The 19953-nt window shown below is 55.5% G+C and overlaps 2 protein-coding genes across 2 annotated transcripts; one reads left to right on the top strand and one right to left on the bottom strand.

Annotated features, from left to right (window-relative positions):
- The first annotated feature begins 15 nt into the window (after nt 1-15).
- On the top strand, nt 16-4192 carry SMTNL1 (smoothelin like 1). The gene is made up of 8 exons (XM_073346773.1): nt 16-336; nt 688-844; nt 1046-1091; nt 1292-1459; nt 1882-1984; nt 2482-2633; nt 3377-3572; nt 4039-4192. The coding sequence occupies exons 2-7, from the start codon at nt 730-732 to the stop codon at nt 3516-3518; spliced, it is 726 nt and encodes a 241-aa protein (XP_073202874.1). The 5' UTR covers nt 16-336; nt 688-729; the 3' UTR covers nt 3519-3572; nt 4039-4192.
- Nucleotides 4193-5489: 1297 nt separating this feature from the next.
- On the bottom strand, nt 5490-9861 carry UBE2L6 (ubiquitin conjugating enzyme E2 L6). The gene is made up of 4 exons (XM_073346775.2): nt 9708-9861; nt 7119-7214; nt 6757-6943; nt 5490-6432 (listed from the first exon to the last, which is right to left on the bottom strand). Exons 1-4 carry the CDS (start codon nt 9732-9734, stop codon nt 6278-6280), a joined length of 465 nt encoding a protein of 154 aa, XP_073202876.1. The 5' UTR covers nt 9735-9861; the 3' UTR covers nt 5490-6277.
- Between the last annotated feature and the right edge of the window lie 10092 nt (nt 9862-19953).

Here is a 19953-nt window from a genome sequence, read left to right as displayed (position 1 = left end):
GGTGAGGCTGGGGGAGCAGAGGATTCTGGGAGCGATGCTAAGGGGGGTGGTGAGACAGGGGGAGCAGGGGATTCTGGGAGTGATGCTAAGGGGGGCGGTGAGACAGGGGGAGCAGAAGATTCTGGGAGCGATGCTAAGGAGGGTAGTGAGGCAGGGGGAGCAGAGGATTCTGGGGCTGGAGCACAGGAGAGGAAAGACAGAGGGCAGGGGGCTGGGGCAGAGGAAAGGGAGGCAGTAGGTGGGTCTAGGCCTGAGCCGCAGGATGGGGCTGGAGGGGCCGAGCCAGAGACGCAAGGGACTGAAGCCGAGGAGGCCAGCAGTGCCGTGGCCAGAGAGGTGAGTGTCCCCCTGGGTCAGATGGGGTAATGGGAGGGAGGAGGGAAACCCCCACACACACACCTCCCCACAGGGCCAGCTTGCCCAGAAGGTGCTGCGGGTGCCCATGTTCCCTCCCTGATGCTGTGGGGGCACAAGCATGCCCAGGCCATTGCAGGGAGCGGCCCAGGGCTCGGGATGGGCTGTGGGACTCAGCCCCAGTGGTAACCCCCAGGGGAGGTGGGTTCAAATCTCACCTGGGGGGGAGGGGGGGCAGGGAGGCCATGCGGGGGAGGACAGGAGCTGGGGCCAGCAGCAGGGGTCTGGGATTTGGGAGGCAGGGGCCTGTTAAAGGGCTTTGTTCCCTCCCAGGGGCATGGTGGGAGCACCTCAGAGGAGCCGCTGTCCCCAGAGATGGGGGGCGAGGAGGAGGCGTGGGGTGAGCCTGCACCCAGCTCCCCCGACGAGGGGCTGGCCAGCCCCACAGGGGACGCTGCCTTTGGGAAGGAGACTGGGGCCCCCCAGCCGGGTAAGGCCAATTGAATCGGGGAATGAGGGTGGGGGAAGAATACAGGGAGGGGACACCCCCTCACCATAGCCCCGCACAGCCCCCAGTCCCTCCTCCCACTCACACAGGGTCACCCCCCCCAGCACAGCCCCCCAATCTCAGATACCCAGTTGAGCTTGTGGTGACTGTTTTTAACATCAAAACTTCGTAAATTCCTTTCAGGAGGCACCTCCCAAGGCCGAGAAGCCACTCCAGGTGGCAGCACCAGGTGAGAACACCCACAGGGGTCCCCAATACCAGGATAAGGGACTCCTACCCCCAGCACAGTGCCCCCTAGTACCAGGCAGGGAGGTGGAGGCATACAGCCAAGGATGAGGAGAGCCTGCCTCCCCCCTCCCCCGCCCACCACAACATACCACCCCCTCTCTTCCTGGCCCGTTCTCTGATCCGCTTCCCACCTCTTCGCAGCACTGGAGGGACAGCCCACCAGGACAGTGCGCAGAGCCCTGCACCTGAAGGAGCTGCGCCCCCCAAGGAGAAGCCAAAGAGACCAGCGCTGGATCGGAGGGAGCTGACCCGACCCCGCCTGGCACCCAGGGCCCAGTCCCGCAAGGCCCTTGTGGAGAAATTTGGGGGGTGCGCAATCCCATATTAACCTCCCCCAGGGGCTACGAATGAGCTGGCCTACACACGAGAGGGCGGAGCTTGGAGGAAAGGCCCTGGTCGGTCAACCAATGGAGAGTGCCCAGTGCCATTAAAGAGAAACACGCCAAGAGAGGGTGTAGGGAGGGGCACCTAGTCACTTGTGGAACTCACAGCCACTGGACATTAGGGGCAAAGTGCTCGGGGCAGCTCTTGTGGCACCAAGGGTACCATGGGGGTTAACCCCTTCAGCTCCTGACCCACGCAGGCTCAGGGGCTGGTGGGACAGGGAGGAACGGCCGAGGGATGCGGGAGGGAGGGGACCTGGCCAGTCACTGCCCTAGCTCTGGGGCTCTGCAGCAGAATGCGCATTGTCCCTTCTCTCTGTGACACTGGCCCCTCCATCCCCCCTGCAGGGCAGCCAGCGGCCCTGCCCCCAACATCAAGAAGACTGGAGGTGCCAATGCCATCAAGAACATGCTGCTGGAGTGGTGTCGTGCCAAGACGCGTGGCTATGAGGTGAGAGGCTGGCAAGGGTGAGGTAGGTGCCTTCATGGGCGTGACTAGACCTGGCCCCGGCGGGAAAGATGGCAAGGGAAGGCAGCTGGGATAGCCCCTGGGAAGCATTGGGGTAGGTGGCTGGCCCAAGGGGTACAGCATGGGGGGTTCTACCATCCCCAGGTAAGCAGCTCTGCCCCAAGGCCCTGGGTCACCAGTGCTGACTACAACACGGAGAGGAGGAAAAGCAGGAGACCGCCTGCTGCACCAGGCAGGCCTCTGCCACGCTGGACACAGCGCTGCCACCCATCCACTGTGGAGATGGCCAGAGAACATAGCTGCCAGCTTTCTGCCCCAGCCTCTCTTCCTAGTGCATGGGAGGGGTGGGCAGCCCACAGGATCGGGCACCCCCAGACCCTGCAGTGTCCGCAAAGAGACGAGGTGGGAAGCCCACCCAGTGCTAGTGGGGCTGACTGGCTCTCCCTCTCTGTGTCCCTACTCTACTGCCCGGCTGCCAGCATGTGGACATCCAGAACTTCTCCTCCAGCTGGAGTAGTGGCTTGGCCTTCTGTGCCCTCATCCACAAGTTCTTCCCTGATGCCTTCGACTACACGGCCCTCGACCCAGCCAACCGCAGGGAGAACTTTGCCCTGGCTTTTGCCACTGCTGAGTGAGTGCACCCTACACCTCACCCCCCCCCCCCATGGCCAGGGTAGCCAGCCCCACCCAGGGAAGGGCCCCTGCCACCCATCTGACATGGGGCTTGGAGGCAGAGTAGGAATCTGCAGTTGCCCAGTAGGGGTGCTGTGACACCAGAGATGGGGAGGAGCCTGCACTGCCCAGCCCCACCCTCCCCAGCAGCGGGCGTTGGGTGTAGCACCCCACCCTATGTCAGCTGGTGTAGGAGGCCCTGCCGGGTACTGCATCCAATAATTGAGGCTGTTAGCTAATTAGCGGTACTCCCTCTGCAGCTTGGCCACCCTGTGGCTCCTGGTAGCTCTGCCCTCTCCCCTAACCAACTCCCTGAGGCCAGAGCACAATGACCCTGACAGTGTGGGCCCAGCCAAATGCAATCAGGGCAGGGCATGACCCTGCTGGGACGGGGCTGGAAGCAGCTCCAGGGATGCACCCTCCAGCCTGGACTGGACACTGAGCCCTTCCCTAGGGCACCAGCTCCGCGGTCCCTTCCCATCCCCTGTCACAACAGGCACATCCCGGGCCACTTCCCCTTTGCCCACTGGCATCAAACACTGCCTGGTTTGCAGAGGGGCCATGGCTCAGGGTATGGGGTCTTTGGCCAGAGAGGTCAGTGGGACAGCCATGCTCAGGGGACACACAGAGCAAACCAAGGGCGCCGAGCCGAGTGGCCGAGGGCAGCACTGCTGTGCTGACCCCTTGCCTCTTGCCCCACAGGCAGCATGCTGACTGCGCCCCACTGCTGGAGGTGGAGGACATGGTGCGCATGAGCTTCCCGGATTCCAAGTGTGTCTACACCTACATCCAGGAGTTGTACCGCAGCCTTGTGGACAAGGGGCTGGTGAAGACCAAGAAATAGGTGGAGGGGGAAAGCAGCCGGCTGGGGAAGCAAAGATAGCGCCCGGTGGCATAGGTGAGGAGGGGCTACCCAGACATCCAGCCTGGCACAGGGGGGCATGGGTGAGGAACTGCAGGGGGTGCTACCCTCCCTCTCACTGCCCACATGGGAGCGAGGGGCTCCCCGGTGCCTGGACATCACCTCCCCTCAGAGGGGCAAATCAGGCTAGGTATGGGGGGGTGGGGTGCTGTGCCAACCCCAGCAGTCCAACCCCACCAGGACACCACTATGGGGTGTACGTGTTCTTCCTGCAGGCCCATGCAGGATGGGGCACCTCTCCCAGCCCATGGAGTCCTTGGCTGAGGATGCCCCAGCTGGTGGGAGAGAGAGTGAGCTTCCAACAGGTGCCACCAACGCCTCACTGGGGTGTGTGGTAGCTGGCAGGGACCCCTCCAAGGCAGAGTTCCTGAAACAAGGCCCCCGTCAGGCATTCTCCTCGGGCATTTGACCCCCACAATACCTGCTCCCACTCTCCCAACAGGTCTGTCCTGGAGCTCTCCTCAAATGTGGCATCTCTTCCACTGGTAACCCTCCACAGCCATCTCCTGCCTGCCCCCTTCCCAGTGCTGCAGGAGCCCCCGGCTCAAGCGTGCACGAGAGACCCTGGCAGATCCAGTAAAGCAGAACTGCTCCAAGCTCAGGCAGACCCGGGCAGTTTCTTGTGGTTCGCTCGGGTAGGTCAAGGGCTCCATCAGCATGGGCCACATTCCTTGGCCAGGGCACGACAGCTGTGGCTGGGGCTGCAGCCCAGTCAGGAGCGATGCTCATCAGCAACAGGAAGTCACCTCTGCCCCCTGCCAACGCCAGATGAGCACATTTCACCAATAGGGCTGGGGCCAGCGCCCCTCATGGATCCCAGCTGGCAGCAGGTGTCTGGAATGTGTCTTTGGCTGACTGCAGTAGGGCTAGTTCTCCTGGCACTCCCAGGGTCCATTAGAACCAAGCGCCCCACAGGAGCTGCCTGGCTCCAAGTGACAGTGAACCAGGGCTGCCTTCCTGCTGGTGCCAGTGTGACACCCAGCTGGGTACCAATGATCTTCCAAGCTCTGAAGGGCCTTGTCCAAGTGCAGGCTTCTACTCTGGGCCTTGGCTCAGCTCTGCCAAATCGCACAGCAGATGCTCAGCAGAGGGCCTGGAAGTCTCATGCTTGTGCACAGACCCCTGCTCCCTTCCAGCCCATAACTACAGGCCCCATAGCTCTGTGCTGCCCTCTGGTGACAGAGTCTTGTTAGTGCTAGGTTGTGGATGGTCCAGACTGATGACAGCACCAACAGCAGCCACTTCTCCCAGCTCCAGGGCACGAGGCAGCAGCTGCTCAAGGGACATCAGAGATGGCCCTGGCCTCTGGAGGTGCAGGTCAGGGTGCTGAGGTGACCTGCATTTAGGACAATGTGGAGGAGTGGACCGTACCAAGGGAGGAGAGAGAGGGGTAGGGTGTGATCACCCGCCTGTGGGATTTTTAATGGGCACAAGCAGCCAAAGACCTCAGTTTTATGTCCCCTGGGGATGCAACCCCCCCCCATGCGCTGTCCGGAGCGGCCCTATAGGATCACACACATGGCATTGGCAGCTCTCAGCTGGGCAACTTCATGGTCTGAACCTCAAGCCAGCTCATGGTAACTGGGGAGGGACGGGCTGGGGAAAGCTGACTAGGAACAGCACCCAGCTCCATGGGAACATGCTGGCCCAGGGAGCTGGGACAGGACTCAAAGCCCTTCCCCTCCAGTGCGAAGCGGAGATCAGAATGATTCATCCTCAGGGCATCTGCTCCAATCCCACCTCAAAGGGGGAGGGTGGAAGTGGCTGGGGCAGGAACAGCAGGAAAGAGGAAGAGTCTAGAGATAGTCCAAGGTCCCCAGAGATTGGCCCCACACCAGGTTGGGGCAGGAAAGGCAGCTGCCTGGGAAATCATCCAAGGGGGGGATCTGCACATGGGAGTGGAGGGATCACGGTCCATTTTTATTGACCAGAAAAAGGAAGTTATTTCACACACACAACCCCCCACCAACAAAGGGTCTATTTTAAAAAAAACATTTCTCATCACACTATTCCAACCCAGAATCACCCTCCAGCCTGACACCCGCCCCCCACGCAGCCCCAGTTACCTGCCCAGCTGCAGGGCTCCTGGGGGGAATTCCTTCCCCCCCCATCGCTCCCTGTCTGCATAGGCTGGGTGCAGGGAAGGCATTTGGGGCCGCTCTCCCCACCCCCCCCCCTCCCCTCCAGTCTTTGCAGCTGAGGTTTTAAAGTGCCAGGCGACAAACCAAAATAAGATCAACAAAGGAAGTGGGGTTCGTGGCATAAAGCTCAGTGCCCAGGGAGCAGCCTTTGGCCCGGCCACTCCTGGCAGGCCTGGGGGCCACCCAGTGAAGACAGGGTGAGCAAAGGAGTCAATCAATGAAGGGAAGGGGAAAGCCCACGCACCCAACTTCAAAACCCCCTGGGGCTTCAGTGCCCCCTCACAGTTGAAGGGCTCCTACAAGTGACAACAGTGCTACCGTGAGGTGCTGGGTCCCCCCTTAGTCTGGGCAGAGGTGGGGCACATGCCCCAGAATTCCATGGGGTGCATCGCCATGACAGCATGCAATGGTGGGAGAGGCCATTTTGGCCCCACCCACCCACTAGATTTCACCCACTAAGTGCATAGGCACCACCCCTGCCTGGGACAGCGAGTCTTCCCCACCAGGAGTCGGCAGCAGGGTGCCAGAGCAGGAGCAGGGTCACTCGCAGGGCCGCTTCTCGCTGAATTTGCGGGTGTGATCCTCGGCGTTGCGCAGGAACCTCTTGTAGTCACGGGTGAACTCCTCGGCCAGGTCAGCGCGCAGCGGGTGGCCCGGCTCAGGCTCGTTCACCAGCGCAATCAGAGCCTGGATCACTGCACAGAGGGGCAGGGAGGGGGTGAGCATGGCATGGAGTGGGGCAGGGTGTGCCTGCTCCCACACACTGGCCCCGGCCCCCCAGACACCCCATACAGTAGCAGCCTCACCCACCCACGCTGCCGGCACCACCAACTGCCCCACAGGATACCAGCCTCGCCCACCTGCACTGGTCCTGGCACATAAACTGCCCCAGCCCACCATCCTCACTCACCCCTACAGCCACATCACTGCCACCCTTGTAACCCCCCAGACTCCACAGGCCCAGCGCTTCTGGGCACTGGCTCCCTGGAGGCATGTACATGTGGCAGGGGGGCATGTACCTTGATCCGTCTTGGTGGCGGGTTTCCAGTTCTCAGCACTGATGATGGGCAGGCAGACCTGCCCCTTCTCGTCCACATTGGGGTGGTAGATTTTAGTTTTGAAGGTGACCTTGGGGGGCTTGAAGGGGTACTCAGCTGGGAAGCTGATCTCGATTCGGAAAGCACCTTTGTTGTACGGAGGATTGTCCTGGTCATAGGGCAGGAGAGAGAGGGCAGAAAGCTACAGAGCCAGCAAACACTGATCCCTGGGAAGAACTGGGGGCTTGCCCCATCTGCCTTGGGCAGCACAGATCCCTCTGGGGCAAGCAGCCTGTGCTGAATCCCCGCCCCCACCCCTCTAATCTCCCAGTCCCCACACTCACCGGCACCAGGAGCCCTTTCCACAGGAGAACATTGGTGTCGTCCACCTCAATGTCCTTCAAGCAACGGGACCCAGACCTCTTCAAGTCATCCAGCTCCTGCAGTGGGAGAGAGCCGAGTCATCAGGGACCACACCCCACCCCCACCTCAGAACTGCCCCCCAATTGGCCCAGCCTTCTGCTCCCTAAAATTGCCACCCCAAAAGGCCTCAGACTCCCACTTCCCCATCTGCCCCCATGTAGCAGCACAAATCAAACCACCAGTGGCACCAATTCAGATCTTTTTGAGGGGAAGGGAGGGGTGAATTCCAGTTCCTGACACACATACACACCAGGAACCTGGTCTAGTCCCCACTTGTCACCCCCTCCACTGGGTAAATTTATAAGTGCATTTGTATGACAAGGCTGCTTGTGATGGCAAGGACTGGGTTCAGCAGCACTGGGGCTCAGTTCCAGTTTATGTCTTGTGTTCCCGATGCTCATGCTTCAGGATTTCAGCCACAGCCACCCACAAGAGTAAGGAAGGGATTTCCCATCTCTCAACATACTCTGGAAGAGTTTTTTTCTCTCCTTTGAAGCATCAGGGATGGCCACAGCTGGAGATGGGATATTGGGCGGTCAGGCATCTACCATTCTCTCTCAGAGGTGCTTGGCAGGCTGGATCCTGCTCACATGCTCAGGGTGTAACTCAGGTGTGGGGAACTTCCGGCCCGCAGCAAGTCTCCACACTGCAGGCCAGAAGCCCCGAGCCTCAGCACGCCCCTGCGGGGCTGAAACCGTGAGCTTGCCCCGCTGCAGGGGAGAGGATCGCCAGGCTCTTAGAAGTCCGGCTGGCTCTGCGCAACAACCGGAAGCATGCCCCTGTGGCCCCTAGGCACAGGGGTGATCAGGGAAGCTCCCCGTGCTGCCCACGTGCCCAGCACTGACTCCGCAGCTCCCATTGTCCAGGAACCACAGCCAACGGGAACCACCGCCTTTGGATGGAAGGGCAGCTGGGCCAAATCCGACTGGTACTGTGACCCTATGTGCCAGGTTGCAACGTCACTCACTGAAACGTGACCTGGCCACTCTCCCGTGAGGACAGAGGGACAACCGGGGCAAATCTGAGCACTGCTGAGACCCTGGCAGCCAAAGCGACGCTCCGGCAGCAGCTGTACTGATTTGGTATGGGACCACTGCTTAAAAGTGGTTGGCCATGGCACTCCCCGGCTCTGGGAAGTATGGAGCATTGAGCAAACGCAAACACCCTGGGGCGGTGTTCACCCATCCCGTAAAGGCCACACAACTGGGACGGCTGCGAGCCACCCTCTCTCGCCCATAGTCTCCCCACACCAGGGCTGCAGCAACCAAGAGCTGGACTGAGCTCTGCCCAGGCACATTTCTCAGAAACTCATTGAAGGGGGAGGGGGGGTGCGGGAGACAAACTCACTTCCTGCTCCCAAAGGCAAACAAACAGAGCCTCCTGCTGCGAGCAACCCAGCTGCTCACCTCCCCCTAGTGGGGCATCCCAACTCCCAGGGACTGGAGGGAGCCTTGGGTTACCCAGTCCCCCCACCTCACCCTACTCTAGGGCTCCCCTCCCCATGCCCCTGAGAAACATCACTCCAGAGAAGAGAGTCCACTCCCTCAGCTCAGCCCGCACCCCCTGAGGCTCCCCATTCATCCTCACCCTGCGCTTTTGGTTTCCAAGAAACCAGAAACCAGCCAGGGACTTTCCGAGGCAGCAGCCATAGAAAGTGAAAGCACCTGCCTGGTCCTGACACTTACTTTTAGACATGCCTCCTAAAATTAAATGCCTCCTTTCCTCCTGCTTCATCCTCACTTCGACCTGAACCACCCCGCCCTCCCCTCCCCCACAGCTCCCCCTCCATGGCAATCTGGCCTGGATCCTTTATAAAGCTGGCACCACCAGGGTCAGCATGGTGCATTTGTCCGAAGTTGGCCAGGACACAAAGGGTGAACTTCTGTGTCAGCCCCCATCACCTCGCCCTAAGGGGGTCCAGAGCCCTACTTTTTTCTGTAGGTCACTCCAGCCACCCCACCAGCGTGATTTTGATACATTACGAGTCATTTTTTTCAATCTGGGTTTTATTCCCGTCTGGTCATGGGGTTGGGCAGCCAGATGCTGATCAGAGCTGGAGACAACCGCCCAACCCCCTTGCACAGGGGTCACAGCTTCACCTTTGATCCGGCTCCAGGCACATGACAAGCAAAGGGCAGGGGCAGGTGTGACGGGATGGGGGGGTGGAGGGAGAGACACAGGAAGGGGTTAACCTCATTGCAGGGGGCCTTTGGAGCCGCAATGGGACCGGGAGCCACAACAGAGACCTGGGGTGGGTCCAGCACCCCCCTGGCTAGCCACGGGCACCCAAACAAAAGTGAAAGTAATGCAAAGCTCCCACCGCAGCCTTACCTTGTGTCCCACAACCACCCCGCACCCGGCCTCTCCCCAGCCCCCCAACTCACCCGGCCCGGTCCCGCCATCATCCTCAGCCCCCCCGCACGCCCCGCCCCGCCCCGCCCTCCCCCCGGGCCGGTGCCATCAGCCCGCGGGGGGCTGCGAGGGCCAGAGACCCGGCCCGGCCACCGCACCTTGCCCACTCTCCTGCTCGCCGCCATCTTCCCAGCCCGAGCCCAGCCCGGCCGGCTCAGCGCGGAGCAGCGACTCTGCGGGGCGGTGGCGAGAGAGGAGCCGCCCCCGCGGCCGCGCACCACCGCCCTCCCCCTTCCCGCCCCCCGACCAGGGCGAGGGGCGGGGCCAGAACGCTCCCTCTCCCCCGCCTCCTCAGGGATCACAGAGATAGGGTGTGGAGGGGCTAGAACTCCCCCACAAGGATCATAGAGAGGGGCTGGGGGCTAGAGTGCCCCCAGGCCTTCTCCGTAGGGCTGCCAACGTTCCAGTGTCACGAAACCGAACACTCTAGCCCCGCCCCTTCCCTGCCCCCCGCTCATTACATTCCCCTCCCTCCCTTTCACTGGGTGGGCAGGGGGTTGGGGTGCGGGAGGGGGTGAGGGCTCCGGCTGGGGGGGCCGGCTCTGGGGTGGGGCCAGAAATGAGGGGTTCAGGGTGCAGGAGGGGCTCCAGGCTGGGGCAGGGAGTTGAGATGCGGGAGGGGGTCTGGGCTCTGGGGTGGGGCTGGAGATGAGGGGTGCAAGAGGGGGCTCCCAGCTGGGGGGTGGCGCCTAGGGATTCAGAGTGCAGGAGGGGTTGAGGCAGGGGTTGGGGTGCAGGAGGGGATACAGGCTGTGGGTGTGGGCTCTGGGATGGAGCCAAGGATGAGGGGTTTGGGGTGCAGGAGGGAGCTCCAGGCTGTGGGGTGGGGCCGAGGGATTCAGAGTGCGGGAGGGGGCTGCAGGTTGAGGCAGGGGGTTGGGATGCAGGAGGGGATACAGGATTCAGGCGGGATCTGGGATGGGGCTAGGGATGAGGGGTTTGGGGTGCAGGAGTGTGCTCCAGATTTGAGGGAGGGCTCAGAGTTGGGGCAGGGGGTTGGAGCACGGGCTTACCTTGAGCAGCTCTCGGTCAATGGTGCAGCGGGAGGGGGGCTAAGGCAGACTGCCTGCCTGTCCTGGCACCGTGCTGCATGCGCCCTGGAAGCAGCCACCAGGGCCGGGTCCTAGGTGGGGAGAGGGGGCAGGAGGCTCCATGCACTGCTCTTGCCCACAGAAACCGTCTTCCCCAGCTCCCATTGGCTGGTTCCTGGCCAATGGGAGTTCAGAGCAGGTGCTTGGGGCAGGGGCAGTGGATGGAGCCCCGTGACCCCCGCACCTAGGACCCAGACCTCCTGGCCACTTCTGGGCACAGCATGGTGCCAGCCAGGACAGGTAGGGACTAGTCTGCCTTAGTGCCACAGCTCCACCGACCAGACTTTTAACGGCCCGGTTGGTGGTGCTTACCAGGGCCGCCAGGGTCCCTTTTTGACCGGGTGTTCTAGTCAAAAACCGGACACCTGGTCACCCTAGTTTCACTGGGAGTCTCCCGGAATCGTGCTCAATCTCCCGGAGGCTACTGAAGCCAAACCAGGAGATTTTAGGCCACTAATGGTCTGGCAACTCAGTGGGGCTAAAGCAGGCTCCCTGCCTGCTCTGGCCCTGCGCTGTTCCTGGAAGCAACTGGCACATCCCTGTGGCCCTGGGGAGGGGCAGGGGGTCTCCACACACTGCCCCCCCCCCCCGAGCACCGACTCCGCAGCTCCCACTGGGGCCTTTAGGAGCTACCAGAATAGAAATAATGTACAACGGTGGAAAGTGAAGCCAAGAAGAAATGGGCTGTGTAGCAGAGGTTAGCTGGGGAGCCAGCAAGTGAAGGAGTTTATTGTAAGACATGTTGGTGGTGTAAGGATAAGGCCTTTGTCTGCAGCCAGATTAAAAGAGCAGCCAAGCAGCAGCCATTAGCTGAGAAGCAGAAAGTCACATCCTCACATTTCATCTAAATTACATTAAAACAATGTAATATCAGGCTGTTAAGAAGGAGACCCTGTCCTAATGGCCCCCACTATCACCAGGTAAAGAAACAGATCTTAAGATGGTTAACGAAAACTTAGTTTGATATCATTCTGTCTGTCAAGAAATCACTTACAAATAGTTATGGTTGTGAAATCCTCATTTTTTTATTGTTTTGTCATTATGGTCCTCACTTGCCTATTGTTTATCTGTATGAAGAACAGGAGTACTTGTGGCACCTAAGAGACTAACAAATTTATTAGAGTGTAAGCTTTCGTGGTCTACAGCCCACTTCATCAGATGCATAGCATGGAACATATAGTAAGAAGATATATATATATATATACATACAGAGAAGGTGGAAGTTGCCATACAAACTGTAAGAGGCTAATTAATTAAGATGAGCTATTATCAGCAGGAGAAAAAGACTTTTGTGGTGATAATCAAGATGGCCCATTTAGACAGTTGACAAGAAGGTGTGAGGATACTTAACTTAGGGAAATAGATTCAATAACTGTAATGACCCAGCCACTCCCAGTCTATATTTAAACCCAAGTTAATGGTATCTAGTTTGCACATACTAACCCACAGAATCCTTCCTACCAACACTACAAAAAGAAGGATTCTGCGTGGACTCCTCCTGAAGGTCGAAACAACAGACTGGACTTCTACATAGATTGCTCCCGTCGACGTGCATGGGCTGAAATTGTGGAAAAGCAGCATCACTTGCCCCATAATCGCAGCTGTACTGAACACAACGCCATCAACGTCTCAGGAACAACTCTGACATCATAATCAAAAAGGCTAACAAAGGAGGTGCTGTCATCATCATGAATAAGTTGGAATATGAACAAGAGGCTGCTAGACAGCTCTTGAAGGGTATGTCTACACTACGAAATTAGGTTGAATTTATAGAAGTCAATTTTTTAGAAATTGCTTTTATATATCGATTGTGTGTGTCCCCACACAAAATGCTCTAAGTGTATTAAGTGCATTAACCCGGTGGAGTGCTTCCACAGTACCGAGGCTAGCATCGACTTCCGGAGCGTTGCACTGTGGGTAGCTATCCCACAGTTCCCGCAGTCTCCACTGCCCATTGGAATTCTGGGTTGAGATCCCAATGCCTAATGGGGCAAAAATATTGTTGCGGGTGGCTCTGAGTACATGTCGTCAGGCCCCCCACTCCATGAAAGCAATGGCAGACAATCGTTTCGCACCCTTTTTCCTGGGTTACCTGTGCAGACACCATACCACGGCAAGCAAGGAGCCTGCTCAGCTCACTGTCACCGTATGTCTCCTGGGTGCTGGCAGACGCAGTACTGCATTGCTACACAGCAGCAGCTCATTGCCTTGTGACAGCGGACGGTGCAATAGGACTGATAACCATCGTCATCATGTCCAAGGTGCTCATGGCCGCCTCAGTAAGGTCAGTCAGGAGTGCCTGGGGAGACATGGGCGCAGGGATTGAAATAGGAGTGACTCGAGCAGGTCATTCTTTTTAGTCCTGCCGACAGTCGTATTGCACCGTCTTCTGGTGAACAGCCAGGAGATGAGGATGGCTAGCAGTCCTACTGCACCGTTTGCTGTCAGCCAAAGATGTAAAAGACAGATGGAGTGGATCAAAACAAGAAATAGACCAGATTTGTTTTATGTTCATTTGCTCCCCCCTCCCTCCCTCCATGAAATCAACGGCCAACAGTCATTTCGGTGAGGTCTGTCAGGGGCACCTTGAAAAGTTTAATGGAGATTCAGTCCTGCCTGGAATAGTGGCAGGAGGGATAGCTCCGTGAGTTGAGCATTGGCCTGCTAAACCCAGAGTTTTGAGTTCAGTCCTTGGGGGGGGGCCATTCTGTGTGACAGTTGTTTCTGTTTCTCCTTGATGTAAAGTCACCCCCTTTGTTGATTTTAATTCCCTGTAAGCCATGTTGTCAGTCATCCCTCCCTCCATCAGAGCAATGGCAGACAATCGTTCCGCGCCTTTTTTCCATGCAGACGCCATACCACGGCAAGCATGGAGCCCGCTCAGATCACTTTGGCAGTTAGGAGCACATTAAACACCACGCACATTATTCAGCAGTATATGCAGCACCAGAACCTGCCAAAGCGAAACCGGGCGCGTAGGCAACATCAGCACAGTGACAAGAGTGTTGAGGACATGGACACAGACTTCTCTCAAAGCACGGGCCCTGGCAATGTGGGCATCATGGTGCTAATGGGGCAGGTTCATGTGGTGGAATGCCAATTCTGGGCCTGGAAAACAAGCACATAGTGGTGGGACTACATAGTGTTGCAGGTCTGGGACGATTCCCAGTGACTGCGAAACTTTCGCATGCGTAAGGGCACTTTCGTGGAACTTTGTAACTTGCTTTCCCCTACCCTGAAGCACAAGAATACCAAGATGAGAGCAGCCCTCACAGTTGAGAAGCGAGTGGCAATAGCCCTGTGGAAGTTTGCAATGCCAGACAGCTACCGGTCAGTCGGGAATCAATTTGGAGTGGGCAAAACTATTGTGGGGGCTGCTGTGATGCAAGTAGCCAACACAATCAAAGATCTGCTGATATCAAGGGTAGTGACTCTGGGAAATGTGCAGGTCATAGTGGATGGCTTTGCTGCAATGGGATTCCCTAACTGTGGTGGGGCCAAAGATGGAACCCATATCCCTATCTTGGCACCGGAGCACCAAGCTGGCGAGTACATAAACTGCCTGGTGTACTTTTCAATAGTGCTGCAAGCACTGGTGGATCACAAGGGACGTTTCACCAACATCAACGTGGGATGGCCGGGAAAGGTACATGATGCTCGCATCTTCAAGAACTCTGGTCTGTTTCAAAAGCTGCAGGAAGTGACTTTATTCCCAGACCAGAAAATAACCATTGGGGATGTTGAAATGCCTATAGTTATCCTTGGGGATGCAGCCTACCCCTTAATGCCATGGCTCATGAAGCCATACACAGGCACCCTGGACAGTAGTAAGGAGCCGTTCAACTACAGGCTGAGCAAGTGCAGAATGGTAGTAGAATGTGCATTCGGACATTTAAAAGCGCGCTGGCGCAGTTTACTCTCTCACTTAGACCTCAGCGAAACCAATATTCCCATTGTTATTAGAATCATAGAATCATAGAATATCAGGGTTGGAAGGGACCCCAGAAGGTCATCTAGTCCAACCCCCTGCTTGAAGTAGGACCAATTCCCAGTTAAATCATCCCAGCCAGGGCTTTGTCAAGCCTGACCTTAAAAACCTCTAAGGAAGGAGATTCTACCACCTCCCTAGGTAACGCATTCCAGTGTTTCACCACCCTCTTAGTGAAAAAGTTTTTCCTAATATCCAATCTAAACCTCCCCCACTGCAACTTGAGACCATTACTCCTCGTTCTGTCATCTGCTACCATTGAGAACAGTCTAGAGCCATCCTCTTTGGAACCCCCTTTCAGGTAGTTGAAAGCAGCTATCAAATCCCCCCTCATTCTTCTCTTCTGCAGGCTAAACAATCCCAGCTCCCTCAGCCTCTCCTCATAACTCATGTGTTCCAGTCCCCTAATCATTTTTGTTGCCCTTCCCTGGACTCTCTCCAATTTATCCACATCCTTCTTGAAGTGTGGGGCCCAAAACTGGACACAGTACTCCAGATGAGGCCTCACCAATGTCGAATAGAGGGGAACGATCACGTCCCTCGATCTGCTCGCTATGCCCCTACTTATACATCCCAAAATGCCATTGGCCTTCTTGGCAACAAGGGCACACTGCTGACTCATATCCAGCTTCTCGTCCACTGTCACCCCTAGGTCCTTTTCCGCAGAACTGCTGCCTAGCCATTTGGTCCCTAGTCTGTAGCTGTGCATTATTACTGTTTGTTGTGCACTCCACAATATTTGTGAGAGTAAGGGGGAGACGTTTATGGTGGGGTGGGAGGTTGAAGCAAATCGCCTGGCTGCTGGTTACACACAGCCAGACACCAGGGCGGTTAGAAGAGGACAGGAGGGTGCGGTGCACATCAGAGAAACTTTGAAAACCAGTTTCATAACTGGCCAGGCTATGGTGTGAAAGTTCTGTTTGTTTCTCCTTGATGAAACCCCCCGCCCCTTGGTTCACTCTACTTCCCTTTAAGCTAACTACCCTCCCCTCCCCACTTCGATCACCACTTGCAGAGGCAATAAAGTCATTGTTGCTTTACATTCATGCATTCTTTATTAATTCATCACACAAATAGGGGGATAACTGCCAAGGTAGCCTGGGAGGGGTGGTGGAGGAGGGAAGCACCGGGTGGTTGGTGGAGGAGGGAAGGACAAGGCCACACAGCACTTTAAAACTTTAAAAATTATTGAATGCCAGCCTTCTGTTGCTTGGGCAATCCTCTGGGGTGGAGTGGCTGGGTGGCCGGAGGCCCCCTCACCGCATTCTTGGGTGTCTGGGTGTGGAGGGTATGGAACTTGGGGAGGAGGATGGTTGGTTACACAGGGGCTGTAGCGATGGTTTATGCTCCAGCTGCCTTTCCTCAGCTCAACCATATGCTGGAGCAAATTAGTTTGATCCTCCAGCAGCCTCAGCATTGAATCCTGCCTCCTCTCATGACGCTGCTGACACCTTTCAGCTTCAGCCCTCTCTTCAGCCCGCCACCTCTCCTCGCGTTTATTTTGTGCTTTCCTGCACTCTGACATTGTCTGCCTCCACACATTCGTCTGTGCTCTGTCAGTGTGGGAGGACAGCATGAGCTCAGAGAACATTTCATCGCAAGTGCATTTTTTTCACCTTCTAATCTTCACTAGCCTCTGGGAAGGAGAAGATCCTGTGATCCTTGAAACACATGCAGCTGGTGGAGAAAAAGAATGCGACAGTGGTATTTAAAAAGACACATTTTATAGAACAATGGGTACACTCTTTCACGGTAAACCTTGCTGTTAACATTACATACATAGCACATGTGCTTTCGTTACAAGGTCGCAATTTGCCTCCCCCACCGCTTGGCTAATCCCTTCCCCCTCCCTCCTCTCCCCACCGCGTGGCTAACAGCAGGAACATTTCTGTTCAGCCACAGGCAAACAGCCCAGCAGAAACTTGTGGCGAATGGGGGAAGTCCCAGATGACTGGAAAAAGGCTAATGTAGTGCCAATCTTTAAAAAAGGGAAGAAGGAGGATCCTGGGAACTACAGGCCAGTCAGCCTCACCTCAGTCCCCGGAAAAATCATGGAGCAGGTCCTCAAGGAATCAATCCTGAAGCACCTACATGAGAGGAAAGTGATCAGGAACAGTCAGCATGGATTCACCAAGGGAAGGTCATGCCTGACTAATCTAATCGCCTTCTATGATGAGATTACTGGTCCTGTGGATGAAGGGAAAGCAGTGGATGTATTGTTTCTTGACTTTAGCAAAGCTTTTGACACGGTCTCCCACAGTATTCTTGTCAGCAAGTTAAAGAAGTATGGGCTGGATGAATGCACTATAAGGTGGGTAGAAAGTTGGCTAGATTGTCGGGCTCAATGGGTAGTGATCAATGGCTCCATGTCTAGTTGGCAGCCGGTGTCAAGTGGAGTGCCCCAGGGGTCGGTCCTGGGGCCGGTTTTGTTCAATATCTTCATAAATGATCTGGAGGATGGTGTGGATTGCACTCTCAGCAAATTTGCAGATGATACTAAACTGGGAGGAGTGGTAGATACGCTGGAGGGCAGGGATAGGATACAGAGGAACCTAGACAAATTTGGAGGATTGGGCCAAAAGAAATCTGATGAGGTTCAATAAGGATAAGTGCAGGGTCCTCCACTTAGGACGGAAGAACCCAATGCACAGCTACAGACTAGGGACTGAATGGCTAGGCAGCAGTTCTGCGGAAAAGGACCTAGGGGTGACAGTGGACAAGAAGCTGGATATGAGTCAGCAGTGTGCCCTTGTTGCCAAGAAGGCCAATGGCATTTTGGGATGTATAAGTAGGGGCATAGCGAGCAGATCGAGGGACGTGATCATTCCCCTCTATTCGACATTGGTGAGGCCTCATCTGGAGTACTGTGTCCAGTTTTGGGCCCCACACTACAAGAAGGATGTGGATAAATTGGAGAGAGTCCAGCGAAGGGCAACAAAACTTATTAGGGGTCTGGAACACATGACTTATGAGGAGAGGCTGAGGGAACTGGGATTGTTTAGTCTGCAGAAGAGAAGAATGAGGGGGGATTTGATAGCTGCTTTCAACTACCTGAGAGGTGGTTCCAGAGAGGATGGTTCTAGACTATTCTCAGTGGTAGAAGAGAACAGGACAAGGAGTAATGGTCTCAAGTTGCAGTGGGGGAGGTTCAGGTTGGATATTAGGAAAAACTTTTTCACTAGGAGGGTGGTGAAACACTGGAATGCGTTACCTAGGGAGGTGGTAGAATCTCCTTCCTGAGAAGTTTTTAAGGTCAGGCTTGACAAAGCCCTGGCTGGGATGAGTTAATTGGGGATTGGTCCTGCTTTGGGCAGGGGGTTGGACTAGATGACCTCCTGAGGTCCCTTCCAACCCTGATATTCTATGATTCTATGAATGGGAACCTCTGAATGTCCCCTTAAGAAAAGCACACTATTTCAACCGGGTGACCATGAATGATATCACTCTCCTGATATCCTAATGATATCACAGAGAGATAAAGAACGGATGTTGTTTGAACGCCAGCAAACATACACTGCAATGCTTTGTTCTGCAATGATTCCCGACTACATGCTACTGGCCTGGTGTGGTAAAGTGTCCTACCATGGTGGACAGAATAAGGCTGCCCTCCCCAGAAACCTTTTGCAAAGGCTTTGGGAGTACATCCAGGAGACCTTTATGGAGATGTCCCTGGAGGATTTCCGCTCCATCCCCAGATACGTTAACAGACTTTTCCAATAGTTGTACTGGCCGTGAATGCCACTGCAAATTAGTCATTAAACACGCTTGCTTTTAAACCATGTATACTGTTGAAAAAGGTACACTCACCAGAGGTCTCTTCTCTGCCTGGCGGGTCCAGGAGGCAGCCTTGGGTGGGTTTGGGGGGTACTGGCTCTAGGTCCAGCGTGAGAAACAGTTCCTGGCTGTCGGGAAAATCAGTTTCTCCGCTTGCTTGCTGTGAGCTATCTACAACCTCGTCATCATTATCTTCCTCGTCCCCAAAACCTGCTTCTGTGTTGCCTCCATCTCCATTGAAGGAGTCAAACAACACGGTTGGGATAGTGGTGGCTGAACCCCCTAAAATGGCATGCAGCTCATCATAGAAGCGGCATGTTTGGAGCTCTGACCCAGAGCGGCCATTTGCCTCTCTGGTTTTCTGATAGGCTTGCCTCAGCTCCTTAAGTTTCACGCGGCACTGCTTCGGGTCCCTGTTATGGCCTCTGTTCTTCATGCCCTGGGAGATTTTGACAAATGTTTTGGCATTTCGAAACTGGAACGGAGTTCTGGTAGCACGGATTCCTCTCTGTCAAGGTTCCTTCCCCACTCTGAACTCTCGGGTACAGATGTGGGGACCTGCATGAAAACCTCCTAAGCTTATTTTTACCAGCTTAGATTAAAACTTCCCCAAAGTACAAACTATTTTACCTTTTGCCCTTGGACTTTATTGCTGCCACCACCAAGCATCTAACAGATATATAACCGGGAAAGAGCCCGCTTAGAAACATCTTTCCCCCCAAAATCCTCCCCAAACCCTACACCCCCTTTCCTGGGGAAGGCTTGATAAAAATCCTCACCAATTTGCATAGGTGAACACAGACCCAAACCCTTGGATCTTAAGAACAATGAAAAAGTAATCAGGTTCTTAAAAGAACAATTTTAATAGAAGAAAAAGTAAAAGAATCACCTCTGTAAAATCAGGATGGTAAATACCTTACAGGGTAATTAGATTCAAAACACAGAGAATCCCTCTAGGCAAAACCTTAAGTTACAAAAAGACACAAAAGCAGGAATATCCATTCCATTCAGCACAGCTTATTTTCTCAGCCATTTAAATAAACAGAATCTAACGCATATCTAGCTAGATTACTTACTAAGTTCTAAGACTCCATTCCTTTCTGTTCCCGGCAAAAGCATCACACAGACAGAGAGAGCCTTTGTTTCTCCCCCGCTACAGCTTTTGAAAGTCTCCTCATTGGTCATTTTGGTCAGGTGCCAGCGAGGTTATCCTAGCTTCTTAACCCTTTACAGATGAAAGGGTTTTTCCTCTGGCCAGGAGAGATTTTAAAGGTGTTTATCCTTCCCTTTATATTTTTGACAGTCTCCCCATACAGTGATCAGATCCCATACCTCCCGTTCGGTCCATGCTGGAGCTCTTTTGCGATTCTGGGACTCCATCATGGTCACCTTTGCTGATGAGCGCTGCACTCACCTGCAGCTTGCCACACTGGCCAAACAGGAAATGAGATTCAAAAGTTTGTGGGCCTTTTCCTGTCTACCTGGCCAGTG

This window comes from Lepidochelys kempii, chromosome 6, assembly GCF_965140285.1.
Source record: "Lepidochelys kempii isolate rLepKem1 chromosome 6, rLepKem1.hap1, whole genome shotgun sequence".
Taxonomy (NCBI): domain Eukaryota; kingdom Metazoa; phylum Chordata; order Testudines; family Cheloniidae; genus Lepidochelys; species Lepidochelys kempii.
The sequence above is the reverse complement of the archived record's forward strand: the minus strand, read 5'-3'. Positions and strand labels throughout refer to the sequence as shown.

Bases quoted from the DNA above. Each gene is read 5' to 3' on its own strand.
- SMTNL1 (XM_073346773.1), top strand. From the start codon at position 730: ATGGGGGGCGAGGAGGAGGCGTGGGGTGAGCCTGCACCCAGCTCCCCC. The intron at 1,092-1,291 runs GTGAGAACACCC...ACCTCTTCGCAG, and splicing joins ACTCCAGGTGGCAGCACCAG to CACTGGAGGGACAGCCCACC. The intron at 1,460-1,881 runs GTGCGCAATCCC...TCCCCCCTGCAG, and splicing joins CTTGTGGAGAAATTTGGGGG to GGCAGCCAGCGGCCCTGCCC.
- UBE2L6 (XM_073346775.2), bottom strand. From the start codon at position 9,734: ATGGCGGCGAGCAGGAGAGTGGGCAAG. The intron at 7,215-9,707 runs GTGCGGTGGCCG...CTCCCACTGCAG, and splicing joins CGAGCAGGAGAGTGGGCAAG to GAGCTGGATGACTTGAAGAG. The intron at 6,944-7,118 runs GTGAGTGTGGGG...CCCTATGACCAG, and splicing joins GGAAAGGGCTCCTGGTGCCG to GACAATCCTCCGTACAACAA.